The sequence below is a fragment of the Dermacentor albipictus genome, chromosome 3 (genome assembly GCF_038994185.2).
Source record: "Dermacentor albipictus isolate Rhodes 1998 colony chromosome 3, USDA_Dalb.pri_finalv2, whole genome shotgun sequence".
In the NCBI taxonomy this organism is placed as follows: domain Eukaryota; kingdom Metazoa; phylum Arthropoda; class Arachnida; order Ixodida; family Ixodidae; genus Dermacentor; species Dermacentor albipictus.
The window spans coordinates 153,189,309-153,216,520 of record NC_091823.1 but is presented as its reverse complement, the minus strand read 5'-3'; the positions used below and the strand labels follow the sequence as shown (position 1 = coordinate 153,216,520).

At 45.4% G+C, this 27,212-nt stretch overlaps 1 protein-coding gene across 9 annotated transcripts in view; it reads left to right on the top strand.

The window, feature by feature from the left end:
- LOC135920017 (uncharacterized) overlaps nt 1–27,212 on the top strand; it is a 278,410-nt gene that overhangs the window by 170,156 nt on the left and 81,042 nt on the right. For all 9 annotated transcript variants that reach the window (XM_070536189.1, XM_070536193.1, XM_070536187.1 and 6 more), the window contains 3 exons: nt 12,009–12,252; nt 19,134–19,293; nt 22,804–22,919. In XM_070536189.1, coding sequence (XP_070392290.1) covers nt 12,009–12,252; nt 19,134–19,293; nt 22,804–22,919 — 520 coding nt within the window. The remainder of the gene's footprint in view (nt 1–12,008; nt 12,253–19,133; nt 19,294–22,803; nt 22,920–27,212) is intronic.

Genomic DNA, 27,212 nt, shown 5'->3' with positions numbered 1-27,212 from the left:
TGTGCAGAGTAGTTGCAGAAATTTTGGGGCCGTGCCTCATACTATATTTGCTGTAGTACATTTTTTACCCTAGGCTAAAAGCTCGGGCCTCAAAACAGCAATGCACTGCACAGTGCGGTTTCGTACCGATTTTGCTATCTAATTTCTTTATTAACATGCTTGTACTTTTGTATTATGCTTCATTCCCATCCTTTGCATCCAATTCACTGTCTCTGCTTCTATTACTTTATTACTGATGATTGGTGCTTGTATATTTACATTTACAAATACATTTACGGCTACTTGGTTTCCAACGTCTTGACGTCTTCCTTCATTCTGTGTCCATGCGTTTCAGGTACAAGTATTTGTGCCCTTTTACTTTCATCCGTGCCTCCGAGTCTATATTAAGAACTAAATCTGGTGTGTGCTTCTCTCACTTCAAAACAAGCCCGTCCCTTGTCACCCGGCACTGCCTGATTTGTGGTTTTACTTTGGGCTCTCAAAGCCAACAGGCCTACTGATGTTTGGTTATTGTCAAAACCCGAAAAGATTGCTTCTTCTAAGCAATGAGTAGCATTTTCAAGTGCTAGCACTTGCACTTTACTGCTTTCCGAATTCCTTGCACCACCTCATATTTATTGGTGTGCTGAAGTTCTCTATATTTTATTACTGTTCATTCCGCTTCCCCTTCGTTTTTAGATTCTCATGGTACATGCTTGATTACGTTGGTCTTTGGTTTAGGTATACACCAAGTATTTATTTTGCTTGAGTATGAATACAACTTGCCAATGAATTGATACGAAGCTCTTACTCGCCTCTTGAATAAGTGCCACAGTTCCCGATTTTTAGACGTTAAGCTTGAGGCCCAGCTTTGTCGCTGCATTTCCACAAATTCACCAGTTTCCCCAAATGGCTTGTATTATACGATAGTGCGACTATGCCGCCCGCATATGTTTGCCTGAGGACCTCCTGTTACGCCCATTAAGGATGTGAGGCAATCCGAACCTACTTTACTGATTTCGAAACGTCTTTCACTGCTTTCAGCATCAAGCGTTTTCTCGTAATCAATGAAAGCTATATATTGACACATGTACTTATCTTTATCTGGCGACCACGTTTCGTCGCTTAACAAATGTAATCGCACAGCGAGGGATGCGCCTGCATGTATCCGACGTTTCTGGAAAGTTTTCGATGCTTCTACCCAGCTGCCTGTTGTCGCCGAACCTTGTGTTATCTGATTTCATCGCGTAACGCGAATGGTGTAGAACTTTGTGGAAGGCACGCGGGTCCGAATGATTAGTCTGGAACATTCGACGACTGCTCTATAAAAGCCGACGCACTTGACCCGCTGATCAGATTTTCGACGATCGCCGAGCGTGTTCGCCGCTATCGTTGTGCTATAAGTGTAGCCTGTTTGTGGGCACAGGTTCGCCCAATAAAAGTTGGTTTCCCAATAAAGATGGCCTGTACGAGTTCAAGGTCATGCCATTCCGACTGTGCTCGGCGCCTGCAACGTTTCAGCGCGTCATGGACACGGTGTTAGCCGGACTGAAGTGGCAGACGTGCCTTGTTTACCTGGATGACGTCGTCATCATCGCCGGAAATTTCGACGATCACCTTAGGCGGCTTGCGACAGTGTTAGAAGCCATCAAGTCATCAGGGCTCACTCTGAAGCCGGAAAAGTGCCGTTTCGCTTACGATGAGCTTTTGTTCCTAGGCCACGTGATCAGCATATCAGGAGTACGCCCCGGCCCACAGAAGACAGTTGCCATCGCAAAGTTCCCGCAGCCAACCGACAAGATGGCAGTGCGCAGATTCCTTGGCATGTGTGCCTACTATAGGCGCTTTGTCAAGGACTTTTCACGCATCGCGGAGCCGCTAACACATCTAGCCAAATGTGATGTCGCGTTCAAGTGCGAAACGCCTCAGGCCAAGGCATTTCAAGAACTCAAACGACGCATGCAGTCGCCGCCGGTGCTTGCACACTTCGACGAGGACGCCGATACCGAAATCCACACTGACGCCAGTAGCCTAGGCCTTGGTGCCATCCTAGCCCAGAGGAAAGAAGGACTTCAAAGGGTGATATCGTATGCTAGCCGGTCGCTGTCAAAAGCGGAAAGCAACTATTCTACGACTGAAAAGGAATGCCTCGCCATCATTTGGGCTACAGCTAAATTCCGCCCTTACCTCTATGGCAGGCCATTCAAAGTCGTCAGTGACCATCACGCATTGTGTTGGCTAGCTAACTTAAAGGACCCTTCAGGACGGCTGGCGCGGTGGAGCCTCAGACTAAAAGAATACGACGTCACGGTAATATACAAGTCCGGAAGAAAACACTCCGACGCCGACTGCTTATCGCGCGCCCCCATTGACCCCCCACCCCAAGACGACGAGTACGACGATGCCTTCCTTGGGATAATGAGCACGGAAGACTTCACTACACAGCAACGAGCCGACCCGGAGCTAAACGTTCTCGTCGAGTATTTGGAAAGGAACACCGACGTTGTCCCTAGGGCATTTAAGCGCGCGGAGTCTTCGTTCACGCTACAAAACAACCTGCTCGTGAAGAACTTCTCGCCAGTCCGCGCCAGCTACCTTCTTGTTGTACCGTCAGAGCTGCGTCCAGAAATACTGCACGCTCTACACGACGATCCAACCGCTGGGCACCTCGGATTCTCCCGGACGCTGTCGAGAATACAGGAAAGGTATTACTGGCCGCGTCTGACCGCCGACGTCGCCCGTTACGTCAAGACATGCCGAGACTGCCAACGACGCAAGACACCACCGGCAAGGCCAGCAGGATTACTACAGCCGATCGAACCTCCTCGCCGACCATTCCAGCAGATTCGGATGGATTTGTTGGGGCCGTTTCCGATATCAACATCCGGAAATAAGTGGATCGTCGTGGCGACGGGCTATTTCACCCTTTTTGCTAAAACTAAAGTTCTACCAAAAGGCAGCGCATCCGAAGTGATGAAATTTTTCGTCGAGAACATCCTGCTGCGACATAGTGCCCCAGAAGTCCTCATCACAGACAGAGGAACGGCTTTTACAGCAGAGCTCACCCAAGCCATTCTGCACTACAGCCAGACAAGCCACAGGAGGACAACTGCCTACCATCCGCAGACGAATGGTCTCACGGAGCGCCCGAACAAGACCCTCGCCGACATGCTAGCAATGCATGTCGACGTCGAACACAAGACCTGGGACGCGGTCCTTCCGTACGTAACCTTTGCGTACAACACGGCGGTGCAAGAAACAACACAGATCACGCCGTTTAAGATGGTTTACGGCAGGAACCCGACGACGACGGTTGACGCCATGCTGCCGCACGTAACTGACGAAGAGAATGTTGACGTCGCTAGCTATCTCCAGCGCGCCGAAGAAGCCCGACAGCTCGCCCGCCTGCGAATCAACAGCCAGCAGAGGACCGACAGCCGACACTACAACCTCCGACGACGCTTCGTCGAGTACCAACCTGGCGACCGTGTTTGGGTCTGGACCCCGATACGCCCACGAGCACTCAGTGAGAAACTACTCCGACGCTATTTCGGACCCTACAAGGTCATCCGACGTATTGGCGCTCTGGACTACGAGGTCGTGCCAGACGGCATTTCGCATTCACAGCGGCGCCGCGCACGATCTGAAGTGGTCCACGTGGTGCGCCTTAAACCCTTTTACGGACGCTGACAAACTTCGCCATTTTTTTTGTTCTTTTCTTTGCTACGAGTGCTTTTGTTTATTACCTTCGTTTGTTTGCAGTATCGTGTCGATGCTTTTTAAGAGGGGTGTATTGACACATGTACTTATCTTTATCGGGCGACCACGTTTCGCCGCTTAACAAATGTAATCGCACAGCGAATGATGCGCCTGCATGTATCCGACGTTTCTGGAAAGTTATCGATGCTTCTACCCGGCTGCCTGTTGTCGCCGAACGTTGTGTTATCTGATTTCATCGCGTAACGCGAATGGTGTAGAACTTTGTGGAAGGCACGCGGGTCCGAATGATTAGTCTGGAACATTTGACGTCTGCTCCGTAAAAGCCGACGCGCTTGACCCGCTGATCAGATTTTCGACGATCGCCGAGCGTGTTCGCCGCTATCGTTGTACTATAAGTGTAGCCTGTTTTGTGGGCACAGGTTCGCCCAATAAAAGTTAGTTTTCGCGTTCACAGTATTGCTACTGTGTTATTCAACGTCACCACCACGTGACAATATAAGGATTGGTTACATTCAGAACATTTCTCTATCACTTGATTGATAGTGTGAATATGGGATATTGTTGAGTAGCCTCTACGGAATCCTGCCTGGTCCTTAGGTTGACAGAAGTCTAAGGTGTTCCTGATTCTATTTGCGCTTACCTTTGTAAATACTTTGTGGGCAATGGATAGTAAGCTGATCGGACTATAATTTTTCAAGCCTTTGTCGTCCCCTTTCTTATGGATTAGGAAGGTGTTAGCCTTCTTCCAAGATTCCGCTATGCTCGAGGTCATGAGGCATTGCGTATACAGGGTGGCCAGTTTTTCTAGAACAATCCGCCCACCATCCTTTAACAAATCTGCTGTTACCTGATCCTCCCCAGCTGCCTCCCCCCCCCCCCCCTTTGCATTGCTCCTAAGGCTCTCTTAACTTCTTTCGGCATTGCTTGTGGGATTTGAAATTCCTCTAGTGTATTCTCTCTTCTATTAGCGTCGTGGGTGCCACTGGTGCTGTGTACATCTCTATAGAACTCCTCAGACACTTGCACTATTTCATTCATATTGGTAATGATATTGCCGGCTTTGTGTCTTAACGCATACATCTGATTCTAGTCTATTCCTATTCCTAGGCTTCCCCCGTTCCTGAGAGCATGTTCAATCCTATCCATATTATACTTCGTTATACCCGCCGTCGTTGCTCAGTGGCTAAGGTGTTGGGCTGCTGAGCACGAGGTCGCGGGATCGAATCCCGGCTACGGCGGCCGCATTTCGATGGGGGCGAAATGCGAAAACACCCGTGTACTTAGATTTAGGTGCACGTTAAAGATCCCCAGGTGGTCTAAATTTCCGGAGTCCTCCATTACGGCGTGCCTCATAATCAGAAAGTGGGTTTGGCAAGTAAAACGCCATAATATATACTTCCTTATGTCAGCTGTCTTACGCTTCTTGATTAACTTGGAAAATTCTGCCAACTCTATTGTAGCTGTAGGGTTAGAGGCTTTCATAGATTGGCGTTTATTGATCAGATCTTTCGTCTCCTGCGATAGCTTACTGGTATCCTTTCTAGCGGAGTTAACAACGACTTCCTTAATGATGCCCATAAGATTGTCGTTCACTGCATCAACACTAAGGTCCTCCTCCTGAGTTAAAGCCGAATACCTGTTCTGTAGCTTGATCCTGAAGTCCTCCATTTACCCTCTTTCCGTTAGCTCATTGATCGGCTTGTTATGCACCAGCTTCTTTCGTTCCCTTGTGAAGTCTAGGCTCATTCGAGTTCTTACCCTCCTATGTCTAGTGCAGTGCACATCCACATTTTGTATGATGTCAGGGTTAGCGCACAGTATAAGGTCTATTTCATTTGTAGTCTCGCCATTCGGGCTCGTCCACGTCCAATTTCGGCTATCCCACTTGTGGATGAAAGTATTCATCATCCGCATATTATTCTGTTCTGCAAACTCTACATATAACTCTCCCCTGCTATTCCTAGAGCCTATGCCATATTTCCTCACTGACTTGTCTTCAGCCTACTTCTTGCCTACCCTGGCATTGAAGTCGCCCATTCTTATAGCGTACTTTGTTTTGACTTTACCAATCGCCGAATGCACGTCTTCATAGAAGCTTTCGACTTCCATGTCATCATGACGTGATGTAGATGCTTAGACCTGTACGACCTTCAATTTGTACCTCTTATTATATTTCACAAGACCTCCCACCTTTTCTGTAATGCTGTAGAATTCCTGTATGTTACCAGCTCTATCCTTATTAATCAGGAATCTGACTCCTAGTTCTCGTCTGTCCTCTAAGCCCCGGTAGCAGAGGACGCGCCCGCGTTTTAGCACTGTATATGCCTCTTTTTTCCTCCTAACTTCACGGAGCCCTATTATATGCAATTTACTGCCCTCTAATTCCTTGAATATCACTCCTAGACTCTGTTCACTAGTAACGTTCTAGTGTTAAACGTTGCCAGGTTCAGATTCCAATAGCGACCTCTGTACCATTGTATCATATCAATATCAGAACCATTGTATCATAAACAACTTCTTTATATTACAATAAATTACGAATATAACAAGCTCAACAATACACCAAGAATGTTGTCTGTTCTACCTTATCAGGATGCTTTCAATTCTTAGAAGCGTCTTATTAAAAGGAACACCGCTGAAGTCGCGGCGAGGTGGAAACGCAAGAAGTTAAATGCAGAAAGTGGCGTACCTTAAAAACAAAAAACAAAGGACCTTGCACGGGATTGCGTGGCCCCTGTTGACGTTGTCCCTATCACAACGCCCTGCTTCAGGCTGTGCTTTCATAGTCACTGCATTTTTATTATATTAAAACGGATTTAGTATATTATTGATAGGCAGCCTTGTTTCTGCTTGTGGTCCCTGGCCAACAAACGTTAAATATTATCGCCTGGGCGTGCCCGCATGTCCTAGAGCATTCTCAATTGCTGTAGCCGATTGTTTGTGTTGTCTATGTTGTCGGCTTGGCTTGCGTAATCAGACCGCATGCGTGAGGGGAAAGGTTTCGTACATTGGGGGACGCACACGAGCACCAGCGATTGCATTGCAATCTTCCACGAGTAATGTATGAATACCTGACGCTCTTGACCCACAGATCATATTTTCGGCGACCGCCTGCTGTTCCCGCCGCGATCGTTGCGTTTTGGGTGTAGCTTGTTTTTCTGGGCACAGGCTCGCCCATTGAGTAGGTAGTTTCGTGTCTAACAATGTTCACTGTCTCTACAACGTGACAGTATCTCTTCCATCTTTTAATAAATCTCCTCACTCATCTTTACTCGCTGCTTTTTCCCAGGACATGTGGTCCAGAACACTTTGAACTTGATCGCTAGGTACACAAGGACGCTCTGTATTCTGTTCGTCACTACATGAAATGAAGCTTGCGTGGTTGCTCTGATTACTTCACATATTTGTATAGATCTCTGCTGCATTTACTATTTCATCGAAATTACCGATGAGGTTACCTTGCTTATTCTCTCATGGCTTACGTCTTCTTTTTGCTACGCAAAGTTTCTTTCTCGCTGAGTAATGGCTGCTCCCGTTTGTTGCGGCTTCAATACAATTTTGAATGTTCTAATTTAGAACATATCACACGCTCTTTCTGTATCAGCTTTGTTGTTCCAGCGAAATCCAACAGATCGGTCGAATTAGACCCTGGAATTATTTGTAATTTCTTTATTAAGTCGTTTATTACTTGGGATAGCTTTATATACTTAGCGTCTTCTCTGTGAAATAGCGTCCCCTGTAATATAGCGTCCTCCCTGTGAAAAACTACACCTTGTGAAATTAGTTTGCTTATGCTTTCATACGTTACCTCGTTTCTTATATTAATCTTGCTTTCCTAAAGCCCCGTTTTCGAGCAGTAGGATGAATTCATCTGCTTTTACCCTAGCAGCATCTAGGCTGGCCTGTGTTCTCGACTAATTCAAATTGTAATCTTATTTTCCCTTCAAGCTGACAGCAATCCTTGACATCACTAACATATGACAACTTACCACTAGCCTGCCTAACAATCCTACAGCCTACAGTACGCTGGAGTTGGCAAAAAGCATAAAAGCTTTTGAATTTCTTCTTTGATTATTGCGGCGTTTCCAGGATTGCACTTCAGAAAAAATGTAGTAGTTATCCGGAATCGATTTGTTGCCGCGAGCAGTAAACCTAATCATCATCATCATCATCATCAGCCTGGTTACGCCCACTGCGGGGCAAAGGCCTCTCCCATATTTCTCCAACAACCCCGGTCATGTACTAATTGTGGCCATGCCGTCCCTGCAAACTTCTTAATCTCATCCGCCCACCTAACTTTCTGCCGTCCCCTGCTACGCTTCCCTTCCCTTGGAATCCAGTCCGTAACCCTTAATGACCATCGGTTATCTTCCCTCCTCATTACATGTCCTGCCCATGCCCATTTCTTTTTCTTGATTTCAACTAAGATGTCATTAACTCGCGTTTGTTCCCTCACCCAATCTGCTCTTTTCTTATCCCTTAACGTTACACCTATCATTCTTTTTTCCATAGCTCGTTGCGTCGTCCTCAATTTGAGTAGAACCCTTTTCGTAAGCCTCCAGGTTTCTGCCCCGTAGGTGAGTACTGGTAAGACACAGCTATTATACACTTTTCTCTTGAGGGATAATGGCCACCTGCTGTTCATGATCTGAGAATGCCTGCCAAACGCACCCCAACCCATTCTTATTCTTCTGATTATTTCTGTCTCATGATCCGGATCCGCACTCACTACCTGCCCTAAGTAGATGTATTCCCTTACGACTTCCAGTGCCTCGCTGCCTTGTGTCCAGCCTCCTTTTTGCCTACCTTGGCATTAAAGACACCCATTAGTATAGTGTATTTAGTTTTCACTCTACCCATCGCCGATTCCACGTCTTCATGGAAGCTTTCGACTTCCTGGTCATCATGACTGGATGTAGGGGCGTAGAACTGTACAATCTTCATTTTGTACCTCTTATTAAGTTTCACAACAAGACCTGCCACCCTCTCGTTAATGCTATAGAATTCCTGTATGTTACCAGCTATATTCTTATTAATCAGGAATCCGACGCCTAGTTTCCTTCTCTCTGCTAAGCCCCGGTAGCACAGGATGTGCCCGCTTTTTAGCACTGTATATGCTTCTTTTGGCCTCCTAACTTCGCTGAGCCCTATTATATCCCATTTACTGCCCTCTAATTCCTCCAATAGCACTGGTAGACTCGCCTCACTAGATAACGTTCTAGCGTTAAACGTTGCCAGGTTCATATTCCAATGGCGGCCTGTCCGGTGCCAGTGATTCTTAGCACCCTCTGCAGCGTCGCAGGTCTGACCGCCGCCGTGGTCAGTTGCTTCGCAGCTGCTGGGGACTGAGGGCCGGGGTTTGATTGTGTTGTTCATATAGGAGGTTGTGGCCAAGTACTGCACCAGGGTGGCCAATCCTGCTCTGGTGAGGGAGAGCGTTACCGGTTCTGGTCACCGGGATCAGGCCACACTCGAGGCCTGTTTATGCAATTTTATCAACACGCGGATTTTTTTTTTAATCCGGTGGAAAATTGCCGGCACCGGGATTCGAACCACGGACCTCTTGCACGCGAGGCGGGTGTTCTACCTCTACGCCACCGCTGCAACTTAACTGCCTTGTGTGTAATTTCGGTTGTGAACGAAGAACAATTTTTTTGTCGAGTTCCACCAATGATTATCGAGCACCAATTTACCGGGCACCGACCCCCCCCCCCCCAGCCGAGAATACATCCGAAATTCCAATGAAAGCTGTTCTCGTCAAAAGAGGCCTAAGACTTCTGTACTGTTACCGAACTGCAAGCTAATTTTCAGGGAAGCTGTTTATATTCAGGAGCACAGTAGAGTGTGACTGTAGGCCAGCTGGTGAATTATGACTTTGGGAAGTTAACGCAAGGAAAACACGACACTGGAAGAAAGGGATAGCACCGCTTCGTGTTCTCCCTTCCTTAAAGTCTCGTGTTTTGCTTGCCGGAACTTCCCAAAATCATACTCAGGGCATGCATTAGAAATTTCGAGTGCCTGTATATGTTTCACATTCTTTAAAACGTTACCCCTGGATTGGTGTACCGCTTGAAACCTTGTCGGCAGATAACGCCTTTGAGTGCTTGTTATTTTTTTCTTTACAAAGTTAGCAATCACTCCTCGCATATTTTCCTTCACCCAAACATTGATCATAGTGTCAACGCCAATTACTAATAACCTTGATATCGGTTGCGTTCATAGCTCTCCCAGCAGGGCACTGGCACAGATTCTGCGTTGGTCATGGACGCACATAAACTGCACTGAACCGCTTGTATCTGCGATTTACTGCGAAGACTGTAATTAGCGCACACAAGTTACCCTTTGACTACATGTTACCTCTAGTTTTGCCCAATCAATTATGTAGTCAAGATGCCCTTTTCAGCTTACCAAGGGCACTTAATAGAAACTTTGCATAAAGCCTAAAAAGCCATCGCCAAAAGGGACATTTTGACGGGTTGGTTTATCTTCAACTTGTCTAAGCAGCGCAACACAGACACGCACGAGCGGTAAACAATTGGCGGGAACATCTCAGCGCCCATTACATCACTTCGTCAGCGCTTGTATCGCGTAGCGCTGTTTATCCAAGATAGAACAAAAAAAAACAAGATTTAGCAACTACATGGAACACCTCTAATCAAGGCAGAATAGTGAAAGTTTTGCTAGAGGTTGTATGTATTTAGCACACTCCTTATTTCTAAAGCACATATCAAGTAGGTGTCAGGCGGAGATATTTCGGGAAATTGGAAAGCCGATAGCAGTACTATGAGATTTTCGAAAACCTAATGAGTAGGAAATTGTTTGAAAAGACACCATGTGCATTTACCAGCACACAGAAACTTGCCGCAGAAATTTCTTAATTTTTATCTACATTCGATCTTGATGGCCTTCGTACGTCTTCCAGACCAGCGGTCTAAATGCCTCACAAATACACCAAGGTGCCTCATTCAGTTCGCAAATACACCAAGCTAACCTCATAATGAAGGAACATTAAAGCGAGTGCCTAATATTTATATTTATTGCTCCTAAACAGGCCAGAAACCTAAATAACGTAATGAAAGATTTTACTTAAGAATAATTTACTTATAGTAAATATAACATTATGTATCGCAGAGTTCTCGCTAAGAATTGGCATACGTAGTCGAAAACGACCACGTGAAGTTTTAGAAAATTTGAGGGTCAATTTTTTTCTTCATGCTGTATTGTATTCTCTGGCATTTTACTTCGCTCACCGATTTTACTTAGCAGTCCGAAAAATTGTGCTCCCTTTGAACTTATTCACATTGGCAGTCACGATAAACCTGCATTATAATGTTCGCGGCCTTCGTAAAACTCGAATGTGATCTGGAGCGCTTGAAAATGAACTTTATTGCTCGGACAGTAAATAACTCACCTACTTTGACTTCTGCCCTTACCATTAGCTAATAACCTACCTCCTAGTTTCATCAAATATAAATATCGCCTGAGCTAGAGTCCCCTCGGGACGCTGGCTAGAATAGCGGGAATCCACCATAGAGCACCTTTTGAGCATTTGCTTTTGCTATCCGCATGCATTTAGCCTCATGCACGAATTACCGATAGCCGTCCTGCCATGTTCGATAGACTTGATCTCAGTCCCATATGTAGTTACGATAGTGCAACGGGCCCCATCACCCCACCACAAATCAAGCACATTCACAATGCTCCGGAACCGTTGAAGGCATAATTTATTGCACGGGCCGCAGTTCACTTCCATAACTACGACCTTGCCTAAACATTACCCGTATGGTGGCCGTTAGGCTCTCAATATTTACACAAGGTGGCCTTTCTATTTCAACGAGGCCGCCGAACCGGAAAAACCAACTAAACACATCTTTCGACACGTCAAAACGGGTAACAATTCAGGGTTTAGAAATTATCTGAAACGCTCCCAACATGGCCAGAAACTTCAATCATTTGCCACACATTGTATTTACCGTCGCTTTTATTGTTATACAATTGAGGATGTTGTTTGAACGAGATATATAACAAACAGGGTTGTCTATAAACAGAATAATTTTAACGGCTCCTTGTTTACATTTATCGAGAGTGAAAATGTGAAAATAAACTGAAGGCTCACCTACTTAGTGCTACATTTGTACTTTGGCTGTGCGTCTATAATTATAACAGTTTTACGCCCTGGCCACCAAACTTAAAATTTCTAAGTGATTCGGCCCTAAAGTAGTCCTTATAGCGCCATACAGTGACAGCACGGTGTATCATATCTGCAAAGCCTAAAACACTTTTTTTTGTTTTGCGGGACTTGTTTGCAGTGCTCGGCCAGGACACCCGCTTCCCCTTCATTTGCACGTTCAACATCTTCCGCTATAAGAAAGGCGTGCCTGTTCCGGACGATGGCATCTGCGACCTTATACTTCTGGACTCCTTGTACCGAAATAATAAGTACACGTTTTTCAGACAAAGTTACTACAATAACTGGACCCAAGATGTAAAAGACTTCATTGGACTGAAATCTGTTTACAAGAAAACCAAGATCGGCTTGGGTTTCGACGCCTAGTAAGTCCACATAGCTTATATATTTTACATTATTCGATATTTATCTCTAAATGATTTAACGTAAGGTTTGGGGTGGTCCGAATAAAAGCCAGAGAGAACTGTAGAGAGACTGAATATAACTTTCTAACTGATTTACAAAGTTGGCCCAATGATATATATATATATATATATATATATATATATATATATATATATATATATATATCTATAGTGAGCGTCAGTCATACGCTTCATGTTCTCACTGTGCATACTCATCATCGCCATTTTGGGACCTGGTGGTGGGTGTCTCACTCCAGAAAATAAAGCGGGTGGCGGCCTAGACCTCGTCTCACAAGTGGTGCAGTGTGCTGTCCGATTCTTTCGTCCTCTCGCTCCCGGCCTCTCTCCAGATTCACCTACGCTACATCCCTGGAGCTCCGCTCGGGTCGCCGCCTTTACCAACTGCACTCAGCCATGTCGCAAGACCAATACCACTACATCCGCCTTGCCTGCTTCTGCGGGAACCCCTTCTTCGACAGCCACCACCCTTCAGTAGGACCCGCAGGTGTTTGCTGGGCTTGCAAGTGGCGACGTTGAAGCCTGGTTGGAGCTATACGAGGGCGTGACTGACTTTAACCACTGGAACGAATCAGCAAAACTTGCTCACGTCGCCTTATACCTAACCGGCGTTGCGAAAACATGGTTGTACAATCATGAGCTCGATTTCGTCAACTGGAACACCTTTAAACACCACCTACGCCAGATTTTTGCGAACTCGTCTGTCCGCTCCGATATCGTCCAGAAGAAGCTTGCTGAGCGTGTTCAGCACCCGGGCGAGTCGTACACTTCGCACATGCAAGACGTCCTCGCCCTCTGCCTTCCCGTGAACACCTCTATGGCAGAGAGTGATCGTGTACTTGAAGTAGGTAAAGGCAAGGCGCAGAAAACCAGGACTTAGGAAGAAGAACACAAACGACAAGACGGGCGCCACTAGAGGCTGGCAAGCTGAGACGGCGATCAAGTTGACGCACAAAATGGCAGGATCGGTGCGAAAGCTTTGATGAAAGAAAGGGCCCAATGTAGAAGAAATATGCTCAAGTAAAACTCCTGCATGGGCTAGTTGGTTCATGCTTGAAGTAGGTAAAAGCAAGGCGCAGAAGACCAGGACTTAGGAAGAAGAACACAAACGACAAGACGGGCGCCACTGGAGACTGGCAAGGTGAGACGGCGATCAAGTTGACGCACAAAATGGCAGGATCGGTGCGAAAGCTTTGATGAAAGAAAGGGCCCAATGTAGAAGAAATATGCTCAAGTAAAACTCCTGCTTGGGCTAGTTGGTTCAAGCTTGAAGTAGGTAAAAGCAAGGCGCAGAAGACCAGGACTTAGGAAGAAGAACACAAACGACAAGACGGGCGCCACTCGAGACTGGCAAGGTGAGACGGCGATCAAGTTGACGCACAAAATGGCAGGATCGGTGCGAAAGCTTTGATGAAAGAAAGGGCCCAATGTAGAAGAAATATGCTCAAGTAAAACTCCTGCTTGGGCTAGTTGGTTCAAGCTTGAAGTAGGTAAACGCAAGGCGCAGAAGACCAGGACTTAGGAAGAAGAACACAAACGACAAGACGGGCGCCACTCGAGACTGGCAAGGTGAGACGGCGATCAAGTTGACGCACAAAATGGCAGGATCGGTGCGAAAGCTTTGATGAAAGAAAGGGCCCAATGTAGAAGAAATATGCTGAAGTAAAACTCCTGCTTGGGCTAGTTGGTTCAAGCTTGAAGTAGGTAAAAGCAAGGCGCAGAAGACCAGGACTTAGGAAGAAAAACACAAACGACAAGACGGGCGCCACTAGAGGCTGGCAAGCTGAGACGGCGATCAAGTTGACGCACAAAATGGCAGGATCGGTGCGAAAGCTTTGATGAAAGAAAGGGCCCAATGTAGAAGAAATATGCTCAAGTAAAACTCCTGCTTGGGCTAGTTGGTTCAAGCTTGAAGTAGGTAAAAGCAAGGCGCAGAAGACCAGGACTTAGGAAGAAGAACACAAACGACAAGACGGGCGCCACTCGAGACTGGCAAGGTGAGACGGCGATCAAGTTGACGCACAATATGTCAGGATCGGTGCGAAAGCTTTGATGAAAGAAATGGCCCTATGTAGAAGAAATATGCTGAAGTAAAACTCTGGCTTGGGCTAGTTGGTTCATGCTTGAAGTAGGTAAACGCAAGGCGCAGAAGACCAGGACTTAGGAAGAAGAACACAAACGACAAGACGGGCGCCACTCGAGACTGGCAAGCTCGAGTGGCGCCCTACTTTACTTTACTTATTTTACCTGCTTTACGCAGCGATTTCATCGCACACTAATAGATATGATATCAATCTATATCGGGCCAAACCACGACAACTGGGACAAACTTTTACCTTTGGGGACGTTTGCTCACAACATCGCTATCAAACTAACTACGGGTTACTCACCTTTCTACCTAGTTTACAGCCATTCACCAATATTCACCATCGACGCCTCTTCCTTCAATGCCCCAACTAACACCTCGGCCAGTATACCCGAACAGTTCGTCTCGAGACTTGAGGGATGCCGTCAACGTGCTCGCTTCGACACCGAAGTCGGTCAGCTAGATCGCAAGCAACGTTACGACATCTCTCGCCGCGACGTCTCCTTTAATCTTGGTGAGGAAATGCTCCTTTGGACGCTCAGTCGTGCACCCGGTTTGTGTGAGAAGTTTGAATCGCGCTTCTTTGGACCATACATTATTAATGAACAAACATCCCCCGCAAACTATCCCCTTACTCCCGCACACGTTTCTTCGGACCATCGTTATCGTGGTTCGGTGATCGTTAACGTTTCGCGCCTCAAACACTTCGTTCGACGGTACCCTCCTGGCTAAGTCGCAGCCTGGCTGGCCGCTTGCGAGCATTATTCAAGCGCTTCATATTCTCACCTGTACCTACTCATCATCACGGTTTTGGGGCCTAGTGGTGGGGCTCTCACTCCAGCGAATAAAGAGGAGGCTGCCTGCTGTAACATTCGTGGTGCTGGTCACATTCTCCGTTGCAATCTAAAGATCAGATTGCCCCGCTTGCCATGATATCTTTATTTTGCCACTCCCTGATTGGCTGCTTAGCGCTTAAAAAAACGCGTCGCCGACCGAATAAACGTGATTGTCTTCCTGGCGCTGCGTTGGTCGTCTATTCCCTGGGCCGGTCGTCCTGCAGCCCTCGGCGTCTAGCCGTCGATTACGTAGCACTGCCTAAGCCTCGTCTCACAATATATATATATGCTGCTTTCGGCGATCTGCACCAAGAGTGCTCAGTGATTGTTCCCATGGAGCTAATGAGTCAGTCTGATGGTCTCGTGGGATGAAGGCCCACTGCTTGCATGTATACATAAGCTCGAAAAGTGTCACATCAGTGATATCTACAATCCTCAATATGAATAGTACACCGTATGCAGTGCTTTTAATTTTGTCTGTGTCAGATCTCATTGAATTATCCCTGTTATCACGGTTTTAGGTGTCACGCGATCACCGTATTAGATTAGGTTACCGGTCTTACGTGACTAACTAAAGCTAAGAACACTTCTAATCGGAATGTAGGCGCGGCACAAATGCTCCTGAACCAGTCAACTCGCATGCTCCGAAACTTGTACGACGACGCATGGATACATATTGGACAGGCTGTCGCAGTGCCACTGGATCGTAACACTGCTGACAGCGGTGACGGTGCAACCGTTATCTTATGCAACTTTCGATTTCGGGCCTAAGTTTGGCAGAACTAACATGAGAGATTTAGTAGCGTGGCTGCACGTATTTGTGCTGTATAACTTGATTGTGCAGAATTATATGTAAGAATGTTTTCCACTTTGTTCAACGAAAGGCTGTATCCGAGGGCAATTTTAGAGCAGCCGCTCTGGCATGCCACTCACCGGCGACTCTGCGCGGGGCCATCGCATTTTCACGAGGAGGCGTGACCGGGGCGCGCGATGAAAGGCACCCTGTCCGGCTGGCCAGTCAGCTCCCTTTCCGCTGCTGTGCGTGGTGCGTCTTTGGGGCAGCGTATGGCCCCTTCCAGGCATGCAGTGTCGCATTTAGCGCTGCAGGAAAGGGCAACTTGTAATTTCGGAGAATTTAGTTCCTTACCGAAAAACGCTAGGGTCTCCACTTGACCAAATTGGATGCGCGAAAATTAAAAAAATGTCACAACGTTCAGTTGTAGCGTCTTCATCTGCCCTCAAAGGGTTGGCTGATAATTATCGCAGAGGCAGGTTTATAGCAGGGCATATATGTTCTGCTGATAAGTAGGAAACTTAGATCCCCGAAGACGCGTTCTTAGCGAATGATGCTGCGTTCGTTTCATTTACGCTACATGTTCCATTACGTTTCAACAACTTCGGAACACTTGGCTGGTCACTCTCGAGTGCTCCAGAGAGGCGTGCCTCATTGCGTTGCAATACGCTAATGGAAATTCAGCGTTTGCAAAAGATTACATTGTTTCATTGAGAGCGGTGGGTCATAACTAAAAACGCTCCGAGCTGCTATCAGCTTCGAGCTCGGGACGTGATCAGATTCCGACAAAATTCCCTTCATTACACTTAAAGCAGCTGGAATTTCAATTTCGCTAGAATTTTTCTAGCTAGAATGCCGAGAGCACTCCGTTTTCTGCAAAAACAGTCGACATGTAGTAATAACAAATCGAATGTTCCATTACGTAGAATATGCATCAAGCACGCTACACATCTGAAAATTATTTATGGAAAGAATGCTAGATAACCACATTAGATAAGAGGAGCAGGTTGTGCAATAAGTGCCCTTCGCTAAAGAGATGTCGCACAATTTGTCGGTCTCCAAGCCGATTGGTCGGCAATTCTTGTCACGCACCGTGCCAGCTGTCACACCACCTCTAGCTGTGCAGCGCACTTCGAAAAGATGTCTGTGTTGCAATAAGACTCACTACGTGAGGAGCAGAAAGATGGTGGTAAGCTGAAATCTTTGAACAGACAGCTTTCAAAACGCTTGCGTGAGCAGCGCGAATTGAGTGCCTGAGTTATACGGGGTATCCCACCTAACGCGGGTCAACATATTTATGAAGAATACTTTGTTTTAGTATGAAACTAATAATGTTTCAATATTTGGTGCCATGTGGAAACAGTAAAGTTGTTCCTGCTACCTTTGGTGATGTAAATAGTAAAAATTAGCGAACGAATGCGGCATAATTGCATGTTTGCGTCATCTTAAATGTCAAATATTGTGTCGAGTGCACAAACATTGTAATATTTACTTCCCAGCTTTCTATACTTTTCGCAGATGATATAACGGACTGGTATCAAGCCTATCAAGAGTGAGAATTATGCGTGGCCATGCGATTAGAGTGTGCAACGGCAGTATTCCCTAAAGTTTCAAGCAACGCTAGACAATGACTAAGTTGGCGACTGCCAAACTGTGACAAGACAGTGGCGTATCTCTTGGCTGCAGTATATAGCAGGTTTTTCAGCAAACAGTTTCAAACATTTAAGAAGCTACTTGCACAAAAAATTTAAATGTATATTCAAATAACTCAAAAATTCACAAATTAAGCTTTTCATGCACTGATTACTTGGTGCCACATATTACAATTTGCAGATTCCAGCCAGGGAATTGGCAAGGAATATCTGCTTACAGTAAATTCTGACGATGGCACTATTTTTGACATATTAATTTCCGATCTTGGCGGAGAAAAGCTTAGCCCTTCCAGTGATTTTTCTACTTCGATGCATAAAACAACTTTTAGTTTAAAAAGTCAGTGAAACGACAGTGCATTTTTACCGCTAGTTTGACGGCACATATCTCGTAAATGGTGTCGTCCACACAGGTCTTTTAACATGTAGATGCCTCACAGTCTCATCCGCTGGAACTTGTAAACTGCAGAGTGTGTCATAAGGTATTTGGTTAAACCTGGCAAATTTTTGATAATTGGTTCACTGTGTATTTCTATTTTTGTGCAAGCAATGTCCGGTTCTTCGAGTAGACTAGTACATGGACTAAAATTTCGCCATTAGCCATGTCTATTATTTTTAAAATTTGAACATGTTCCTTGAAGCACCCTACATAAGCAGGTGAACGAAGCTCTATGAAGAAACAGTGCACACCGAAATAAAGCGGCCATAAGAACAATGACTGCAGAGAAAGAAGAACACTGTTTTCTTGCTGCAGAGTAACCGGCATCTTGTCACTTTAACGCAGCCACCATTCCTTCGAATAACTAGTGTGACAATTTGTAACCCCCTTCCAGACCTGTGCTTTTCCTCACCCACACCCGCACTTCGCGTTCTTAGTTGCATTTGACGCCGAAAGCATCAAACGCGGTGACTAAAGCTAGGGAAAATGTAGGGAGCTGGCACCTTTTGAAAATGATGTTTTCGAAGGCAATGCACAATTTCCGATTCAATTTTTTTTGCAAATATGCCAGCGTCGCCATCAATGCAAGTAATTATTTTGACTATGGAATGCAGCAATAATCACACAAAAATAGTCCCCATTTAGAGCCGAGAGAGCGCTAACAGAACACTGCTGTTTTTAAAATCGTTTCTCGTTCCTCGCTCCCTCTACTTTTAAGATGTGTACACGCTAGTTCGTACAAGCTGTATTTTGCGTTAAGGCTATTTGTACCTATTCTACCACAAAAAGGTGCCTTTTGAATCGGTAGTGTGTGTATGGCAGTTTGCCACACGGAGGAGAACTTATTGTAGCTGATAGAGAGCAGTGGAGTGATAAAGTAACTGGTGATACATGGCTGTGATAGATATAACAAGGCGCAGCAGACACGATTAGCGCCAGTGCGTGAATGTTGATTTGCACTCCTCTTATTAATTTATAACCTGTGCGAAGCTGCAAAGTGACAATTTTATACTTGTTTCAGCAACGACCTGTTTCAGTCTGAATTCGCTACCAGTAATTCAGAGGATTCCATCAAAAGATTCTATTCTAGCACAAATATATCATATTTTGGCTTAGTGGACATGGACACTGATTCCTATGATGTTAACAATACATTCACACGTGCTATCTATCCCTTGAAGGTAAGTATGCTCCCGCTTTACATTATACCTGTGGGAATTTTTCTCGAAATGCGGGTTGGCCCTGCCTTAGAGTAAAGCGTTGGTTCGGGCTAGTTGGTAATTTCTACTACGTACAGTTTAAGCTCAGAATTTAGAGCGATGAAAAAGGCACATTAACGGCATAAGTTCTCGGCTCAAAATGCACTACACAGTCTCACACCCATACAGCCATGCTATCGTAATTTCTTTAGATTATAGCATTTCCCGGACAAGAATGCGGAAAGTGTTGTGGAAAACTGACATTTCATTCCAGAATATGTAACCTTAATGAAAAGAAAACATTACTATGTAAACGACTTGCACAGGCACAAGCTACACTCATATAATCGGGGAATGAAAAGAACGCAAATACCTTCTGTTTATACTCTGAACACTTACAAGTGCATTGAGGGTGTGTCCTTCGAATTTGTCATGGGTTTGGTAGGACCCTATATAGCGCGCAACACTGATGATAATTACAGTTATAACACAGGTCGCCGCACTCTTGAGTGTTGTGAATAATACAGATGACGATATGTCAAGAAGCCATTAAAAGCGCAAAAAAACGGTTAGAGTCCTGACACTTCGCTTTAAGTCTGAACCAACTATTCTTTCAAAAGAGTATTGATTACTACAACATTACAAAAATTTGCGCCAATGCAGATACACAAGACATATGTTTGGAACAATCACAGTATAGAAAGGTTATTGTGCATACAGCACACATATAGATCACGGCATACCTGTTTGAATTCTCGGACCCTGTTTTAAGATCTAACGCAGGTGTGTGTTGCAGTACAAAAATAAGCATCAGCAAATAAAATTAAAAATAAGTCATAATAACAACAAAAGCTTGAACATCGCCCGAAAGGCGAAGCATTTTTATATATAGCACAGCATGCGGCAACCACGCTGAGGTTTGCAGTGATCGGCCGTGTAAGTTCCAGTAAAGATCTACTTACTAAATAATATGACAAGTATGGTGTCAAGCACGCACAGGCGCATATGAAGAGATTTCGCCTGATGACTGCAAACACTCGCTGTCAGAAAGCTAGCGGGAACAAAAGCTCCGCAGGCGGCGGCAGAACGTATCCTGCTTCCTCTCGCTTCAACGCCTCCACAAAACATGAGATAATATCACCCCCAACACTAGGCACGCGGGGTTTGCAGCGCTTATGAAGCCGCCAGCCATCTTGGCTCGTCCACTTTTGCACCTGCCGTAGTTCACCTCAAAGATGGAGCGCGGGTGCCGCGTATGCGCTTCCCCCCCCCCCCCCCCCCTCGCCCAGTCCATCCCTCATCATTTGTTGCGCGCGCTTCATCACGCAACCTCTTACACCTTAACGCGCAGAAAAACATCACCCATCAAACTAGCATCCTTCTCGGCTCTCCCAACAAACGTTCTTTTTCCCCATTATACGCATGGTGACAATTCTCTGCAGTTAGGGCTCATATGCCGTTTGAAAACCGTACGTATTTATTAGTGCGTATGATTGTTTTTAATTTCAGCAGTAATTCAGGGAGTGATACAGGATAGAATAATTCTTTAATGTCTAGTAATATAAAGTCAACTTCGTTGTACTGACTCCTCAACAGATTCAATTAGTTGTGTCGCGAACCGAGGGGTCACAGCCGAGCACCCGAACCATTGGACCAGCGTAGCAGGCTATTAGAAGGGACTAGCACGTCCCGGGCTTGCGCTGCGAGCACGCGCCGTCAACTTTTTTTGTCATCAATTTGCATTGCCGTTCGAGAGCGCCGACATTTAGCGTCCGAGCGCAGCGGCGTCCGTGGGCGCTGCAGTCGCTCAGAGGTGAAGTACTGCGCCAGGAGAGTGTTGGCATTGCTGAGTTTAAATAAATAAATAAGAGTGTTGGCATTGCTTATTGGTGTTGTCCAGTGAAAAAGAAAAACGTGCTTGTAGGTTGTGTTCAAGTACACCAGAGAAAGTCAATAGCAAGAAAAATGTTCCATATGAAAAAAAAAGAAGACTGCGTAGCGTTGTTTGCAATGGGATTAGGTGTAATTTAACATCCTTCTAGTCGTTAGATATCTCTGCGAATTGTAAAACACAGTGTGTTGCAAGCTCCGTAACGTCGAGTTATTTGCAAAAGTATTTTCGATGAAGCAACACCGTGGTTAATCTTCCACTAACACAACGTTATTTGACCATTCTTCAGAGGACTTGTTTTTGAAGGTGTCGTGACTTATAGGGTCTTCAAAGTAACTCAGGATCGGTTGCCAATGCACGCAAGAGTAAGATGTCAAGGACTCGGTTTGAATACATTCCTGGAGAATTACTTACATTTGTTGAAGTAAAATATAACAATACTTATCAGAAATCCTGTATTTCCGGAGCTGCTTCATTAAATAACGGGTATGCAGGACCACCAAGCAAAATGCTACGAGCCAGGATGCCGTACCGTCGCTGAAGTACACCGTGCGCCAAATACATGGAGTAGGGCGGGCAGTGTCGCGATTCTCTGCAACCTGTCCTATTAGCGAATAGTGCTATTGTGCGCCAAGGAAGGTAAAGAATGTGCATAGCTTCGGCTCCGCCCTTCTAGGACCGCTCTTCCGCGCTGCTACTCGTGCACAAACAGGCCTTATTTTTGGCCCAATAAGCACTGCGAAATTTGTAGACCGGTAGCCGAAGATAATGTGGCGGCTTAGTTTGTTGTCATCACTCCCGCTCAGAATATTCTTCAAAACTTGAGTGGAGAGTAAGTTTGATTTCGACTGTAGGCTAATGCCTCAGGAGCGAAGGAGAAAGGTAGCTGGCCCTAATCCACGCCGGAAAAGAAGCGCGAGCCGTGGCTTCGCGTGCCGCGAACAGGCGCCGTCTTTAACTTCTTCCCTTGCGCATGCGCGCTATCCGTGTTCTAGGTGCCGCCCAAGGGAGGGCGCTACACGGCTATTCTTATCAGTGTCCTACTCAGACCCGAAGGCTGCTAAGGGACAGATTAACAATTGCGTCGGTTCTTATTACCTAGTGGTAGATTTTGAGAGTGAGAAGACCAATATTTCGTTTCAATACTCCGGTTAGATACTCCAGGATCTTTATGTAAATGGTGAAAGTCACAATCTCCTTTTGATTCTTGTCATAAAAACCATTTTTGTTGGCCACAATACATAGACGAAGATGGAACATCGCGTGCTACGTTGGTCTGTTGATGCTGCATCCTCTATATTTGTGTGAGCTCGCAGTAATCGAGAGATACTTTATGGTTGTCTGTTGCCTTCACTGACGACACAGCGGCCTCGAACGAATGGGCGAAAATTTTCTCAAAAGCTTAGAACAGTAATGCGGCTAAACCACTTGTTTGTAATGCCGGTTGTATATCTGCCTTAATTGTAGCTAAGCTAATCCTAAAGAAATAAATAAAAAAACAATGTGCACAATTTGGTACAATGGGACCGAAGACAGTACCGCACTGCACAGCCTATTCTATTGCGCCAAATGACAATTATTTGTTTCCTGCCACTTCACAGGTAATACAGACAGCGTACGAGGATGCAGTTAAAATGACGGATGATTATGGCGTGATACTTGCTATCACACCTCCCAAGCGGTTCCTAAGATTACTAAAAGTTGAAGAAGACTTCGGGTAAGAAACTTTATTCCTAATTTGACGAAAACACTTGTGGCCCTTATGTTCTATGGTAAAGTATCATATCAGCGTCATTAAGAAGTGTCTGAATACTGAAAACATTTGCACAGCTTTTAGATGCATAACCATCACCATGCCTACCCAACGAGGAAACCCGTCCCTCTGTGACGTCAGATGAATCACTAAATTTTCCTACGCAAAAGCACAATAAATTCTTAAAAAAAGAAAGAATACGTTGGCGGTAGCAAGATTTGAATACACGACCCCACGCTCTTAAGTCTGGTGTCTCATCCACTGCTTGCAGAAGGGGAATAGAGCTGAACTATATGAATGTGTCCTGTTCTGCAGGCGGTACAACAGAATCATCAAATGAGACAAATTTAATTTGGGCATACGTTGAGCATTGTGCACATTATTAACATTAAGATTTTGCGAATATATAATGCCAAACACGCCACATCATCGATGCGTTCCGGTGGTTGGTCGTGGAATAGGCTTTCCCTGGGGAGTACTGCCACCGATCTCCTAGGGCTCAAGCGCTTGGCGTCGCGCAACATAGACAGTTAAGCAGTCAATGATTAATGGAAGATAATGAGCAACGATGGGTTTTATGGGTCTCATCTTGGTTGACGAAGGTTCGACGCTGTTTGACCCAAATGTTTCTCAAATGTTTTGGTGAGGGGTCACGGATACTTACAGTGGTGAATAGGCTAATGCACCGACGACCAGGCTGCTCCACAGAGCTTTGTGCACTTGCCACACAATGGAAAAGTCCAAACAAGTTACTCTCGTCGCCTTTCCTCTGTGCTACGACTATTCCATGCGTACACATCCTCTGCGCCACCCCTTTACGCCGCGTACAAACCAGCAGCAGCAGCAAGCAAGCAAGGAAGCGAGCGAGCGAAACGAGGCGAGGCGAGGCGAGGCGGCCGGGCACTGAAAAAGTTGAAGGAACAGGCACTATCAACAAGGTGAACCCTTGTGAGTTCTTGCTTAACATATTTCTCAAAATTTAACTCAAACTGAAATTTACGATAAGGACTGATCAACAAAACAGCACAGTCTGCTTCCACATTCTGTGCAGGTCCAGCCACACTTTTAGTAGCCTTAAAACAAGGGAGCTTAGTGTCAGAAGAGTATAAAATAAAATTTGTCACCGTGAAGAAAGCAATACTGATAGGTATAAATGGAGATGGTATAAATGCTACGTATAAATGCAGAGTCTGCCCATAGCAACTTTCGCGCTGAGTAACAAAGTCTGCAAAATAAGAAAAATGCGGTGTATGAGCCATCTATGCAAAAACAATGTTGGAAGGTCCATTTTCTTTAGTTTCCCTCCTCTTCATAGATAGATGGCAGCCAGATTAAGTAAAGTGGGTCAGAAAGCCACATCGTGTAAGTAAAGATAGCCGCGCTTGATGGCCAATCCTGACGCCATAGCACCATATGTTTCCATACAGTGTGGTCATTGCACGCGAGATCAACGAGCGTTTTTTTGACCGTGAGAGTTATAGTTAAAAAACTCATTCTTCCTGTTTATTTTTCTTCCCAAAACTTTTCTAGGGTTTTGGTGAAAATTTATTGCACTCGCCCAGCTGAGCTAGAAGGCACCGATCAGCATTTCTTTTTTCGAAGGTACATTGTATGATCCAGTCGTTCGAATAGTATGTATGTCAAGACAGTCAAGTGACCTGACTGCCAAAGTAACAAATATTTGAAATATCTAAAAACATTTGGTACTTTTGCCGCTAGCAAACGTCGGAAACGTCGCAAAGTTAGAATTTGTTACTCAGAACGCCGGAAAATCTAGATGCCGCAAATCAAATATAACTTGCAGCCTGGCTGACATAGTATATATAGCCGCAAGATATCTGAAGGTTCAGCCGGTCGCGTGAAATATATGTAAGGTACAGCGTTTTGCTAAGGGCTTGGTGTTCAAGGCCAAGAAAGTAGAATTGGTGGTCGTCTTCAATATATGTCCGATATATCATTAGATAGCCCTGTATGTCTGCTATTCATGGGAAAAGTTACAAAAAGTATTATTTTTCTTATTGCAAAGAATTCGTTCTTGAATTTTATGTCAGCACCGGCTTCCTCTGACGTGCCCCCTTCCTTGCCAGCCTGCGTTGCAGACGACAAAGCTGGCTTCCTCTGCAACAGAGATCACAGAGAAGCGGTGCCAAGGTCTGCGTTTTATTGCCACCAGACTCACGCTCTAGCGCAATGCGGCTTCTCCGTGGTGTGTGTCAGGTGAACTGAACAGTCCATACACATGGAATATCACGACGCATTAATTTTGCCTTGGAGTGCTGCTGAGTTAGAATGTACGTTTCGGGCAGTTCACAAAAAGAATTATTTGCACTTAAGTAGCCAGTAAATCGAGAAGTGACGCTGATACCGTTCACACAAAGCACTGCAATACAGTGCGACATATCAGCATGCATTGCGACAAACAGGAAGCAGGACACCTTGTGCCTTGCTCCCGCGAACCCAAAGACGGTCGTAGGAAAGGAATTCATATTAATAAATCAAACCCTACACGTGCGTGAAGAAAGACTTCTGCTGTTGGGTGCTAACGCAGTTCGAAAGTCCGAATATGCTCGGTTATTATAGACGTATGTGCCCTGTTCAGCATGATGCGCTCAGACGTGGTTGATAACACACTTTTCGCATTCATGTGAAAAATACAAGTCGACGCTGACGCGCTTAACATCGCTTGCTTTCATATTAATAAAAAAATCCAGTCACAGTTTGTTTATCAGTATATAAGGCTCATTATATTGACAATACCTCCTTGCTAGACTGCAATACCATATAGACCCTTTTAGTCCGCGCACTGGCAGCAGTGCATTCATGACCGACGGAAACTTCCGGCCATGCATTTTGATAGTCAAGTTCGACAAGAAAAAGCAAGTATGTTGTCGCATATTACAATGCAGGAACGTACTCTTGATGTGTTCATATAAAGATCGTGCGCCATGGGTCGTGCTCACGAACGGACATTCTGTGTTGCACTTGACAGTAACATTCACTTGTCGCACACTTCCACTGCACAAAAAAAATCGTGCCAGCTGGAGGGCTCCATAAATTTAGACGTTATTGTGAGTTGTGTTTGTCTAGAGGGCTTAACTGGAAGTATTCTGGGAAGGCTGCTGTAAAGAGAAAAAGGGTCTATGTTTATGCTGTCGGCGCGATCACAAGCGTGAACATTTAAATGTCTTTTTTTTGCGTTTGTAAAAGAAGACCTGTTTGTAGCGTCGTACTTGCATAGCATACATGCACAGCTATTTTATGATATATCGCATAGCTATACGCCAACACCAAACAGTACTGTTATATATATATATAAATATATATATATATATATATATATATATATATGGCATTCGTACTTGGCTTAAGACCATGCGATATATCATGAGATAGCTGTGCATGTCTGCTATCCAAGTAAGGTTATGCTACATCTTATATATATATATATATATATATATATATATATATATATATATATATATATATATTGCGATATCAGCAAGTTATGCTACAGAGACGAGCCGCCGGAAGAACGACGATGAAGTTGGTCGGTGCCCTTGGCGCAAGCGAGTGCCGGCCTGGCTGCCAGGCTTCAGTGTAAATAGCTTGTAAATAGCCTCTTTCGTCTGTGTCTTTCCACATGTAACCTTCTTAAGGAGGTTAGCAATCCCCGTTCTCGCCACGAAACTCCGAAGGGGTCGGCGCATAGAAATTGTCACCATGCCTCCCGGTGAGGAACCCGCCTCTGCAATGGCTTCGGCTTGTCCAACTGCTTCAATCGCTATGGTGGCCCCACATCGAAACCCAGGTGTGTTCTCTGGCCGGGAGGGACGGCTTGTTGACAACTGGCTCAAGCTCTATGAACACGCCAGTGCAAATAATAGGTGGAACCCAGCGATTATGCTCGCAAATGTCATGTTTTATCACGGCGGCCCCCCACGCGTGTGGCACCAACGCATGACGACGAGATAACCACTTGGGACAGTTTCAAAGAAAACCTACGGGAACTGTTCGGTGACCCCATCAGGCGCAAGGTTGCCGCGAGAAAGGCTCTTGCGTCTCGTGTTCAGTCATTTACAGAGCCGCACGTTTCCTACATTCTGAACGTATTGTCTCTATGCCGCAAAGCTGAGGATATTATGTCCGAAGCAGATAAAGTGGCAAATGTGCTAAACGGCGTCGCCGACGACGCTTTCAATTCGCTTGTTTTCGGCAATGTCTCAGTTATCGACCCATTGTAAAAGAAGGCCGTCGCCT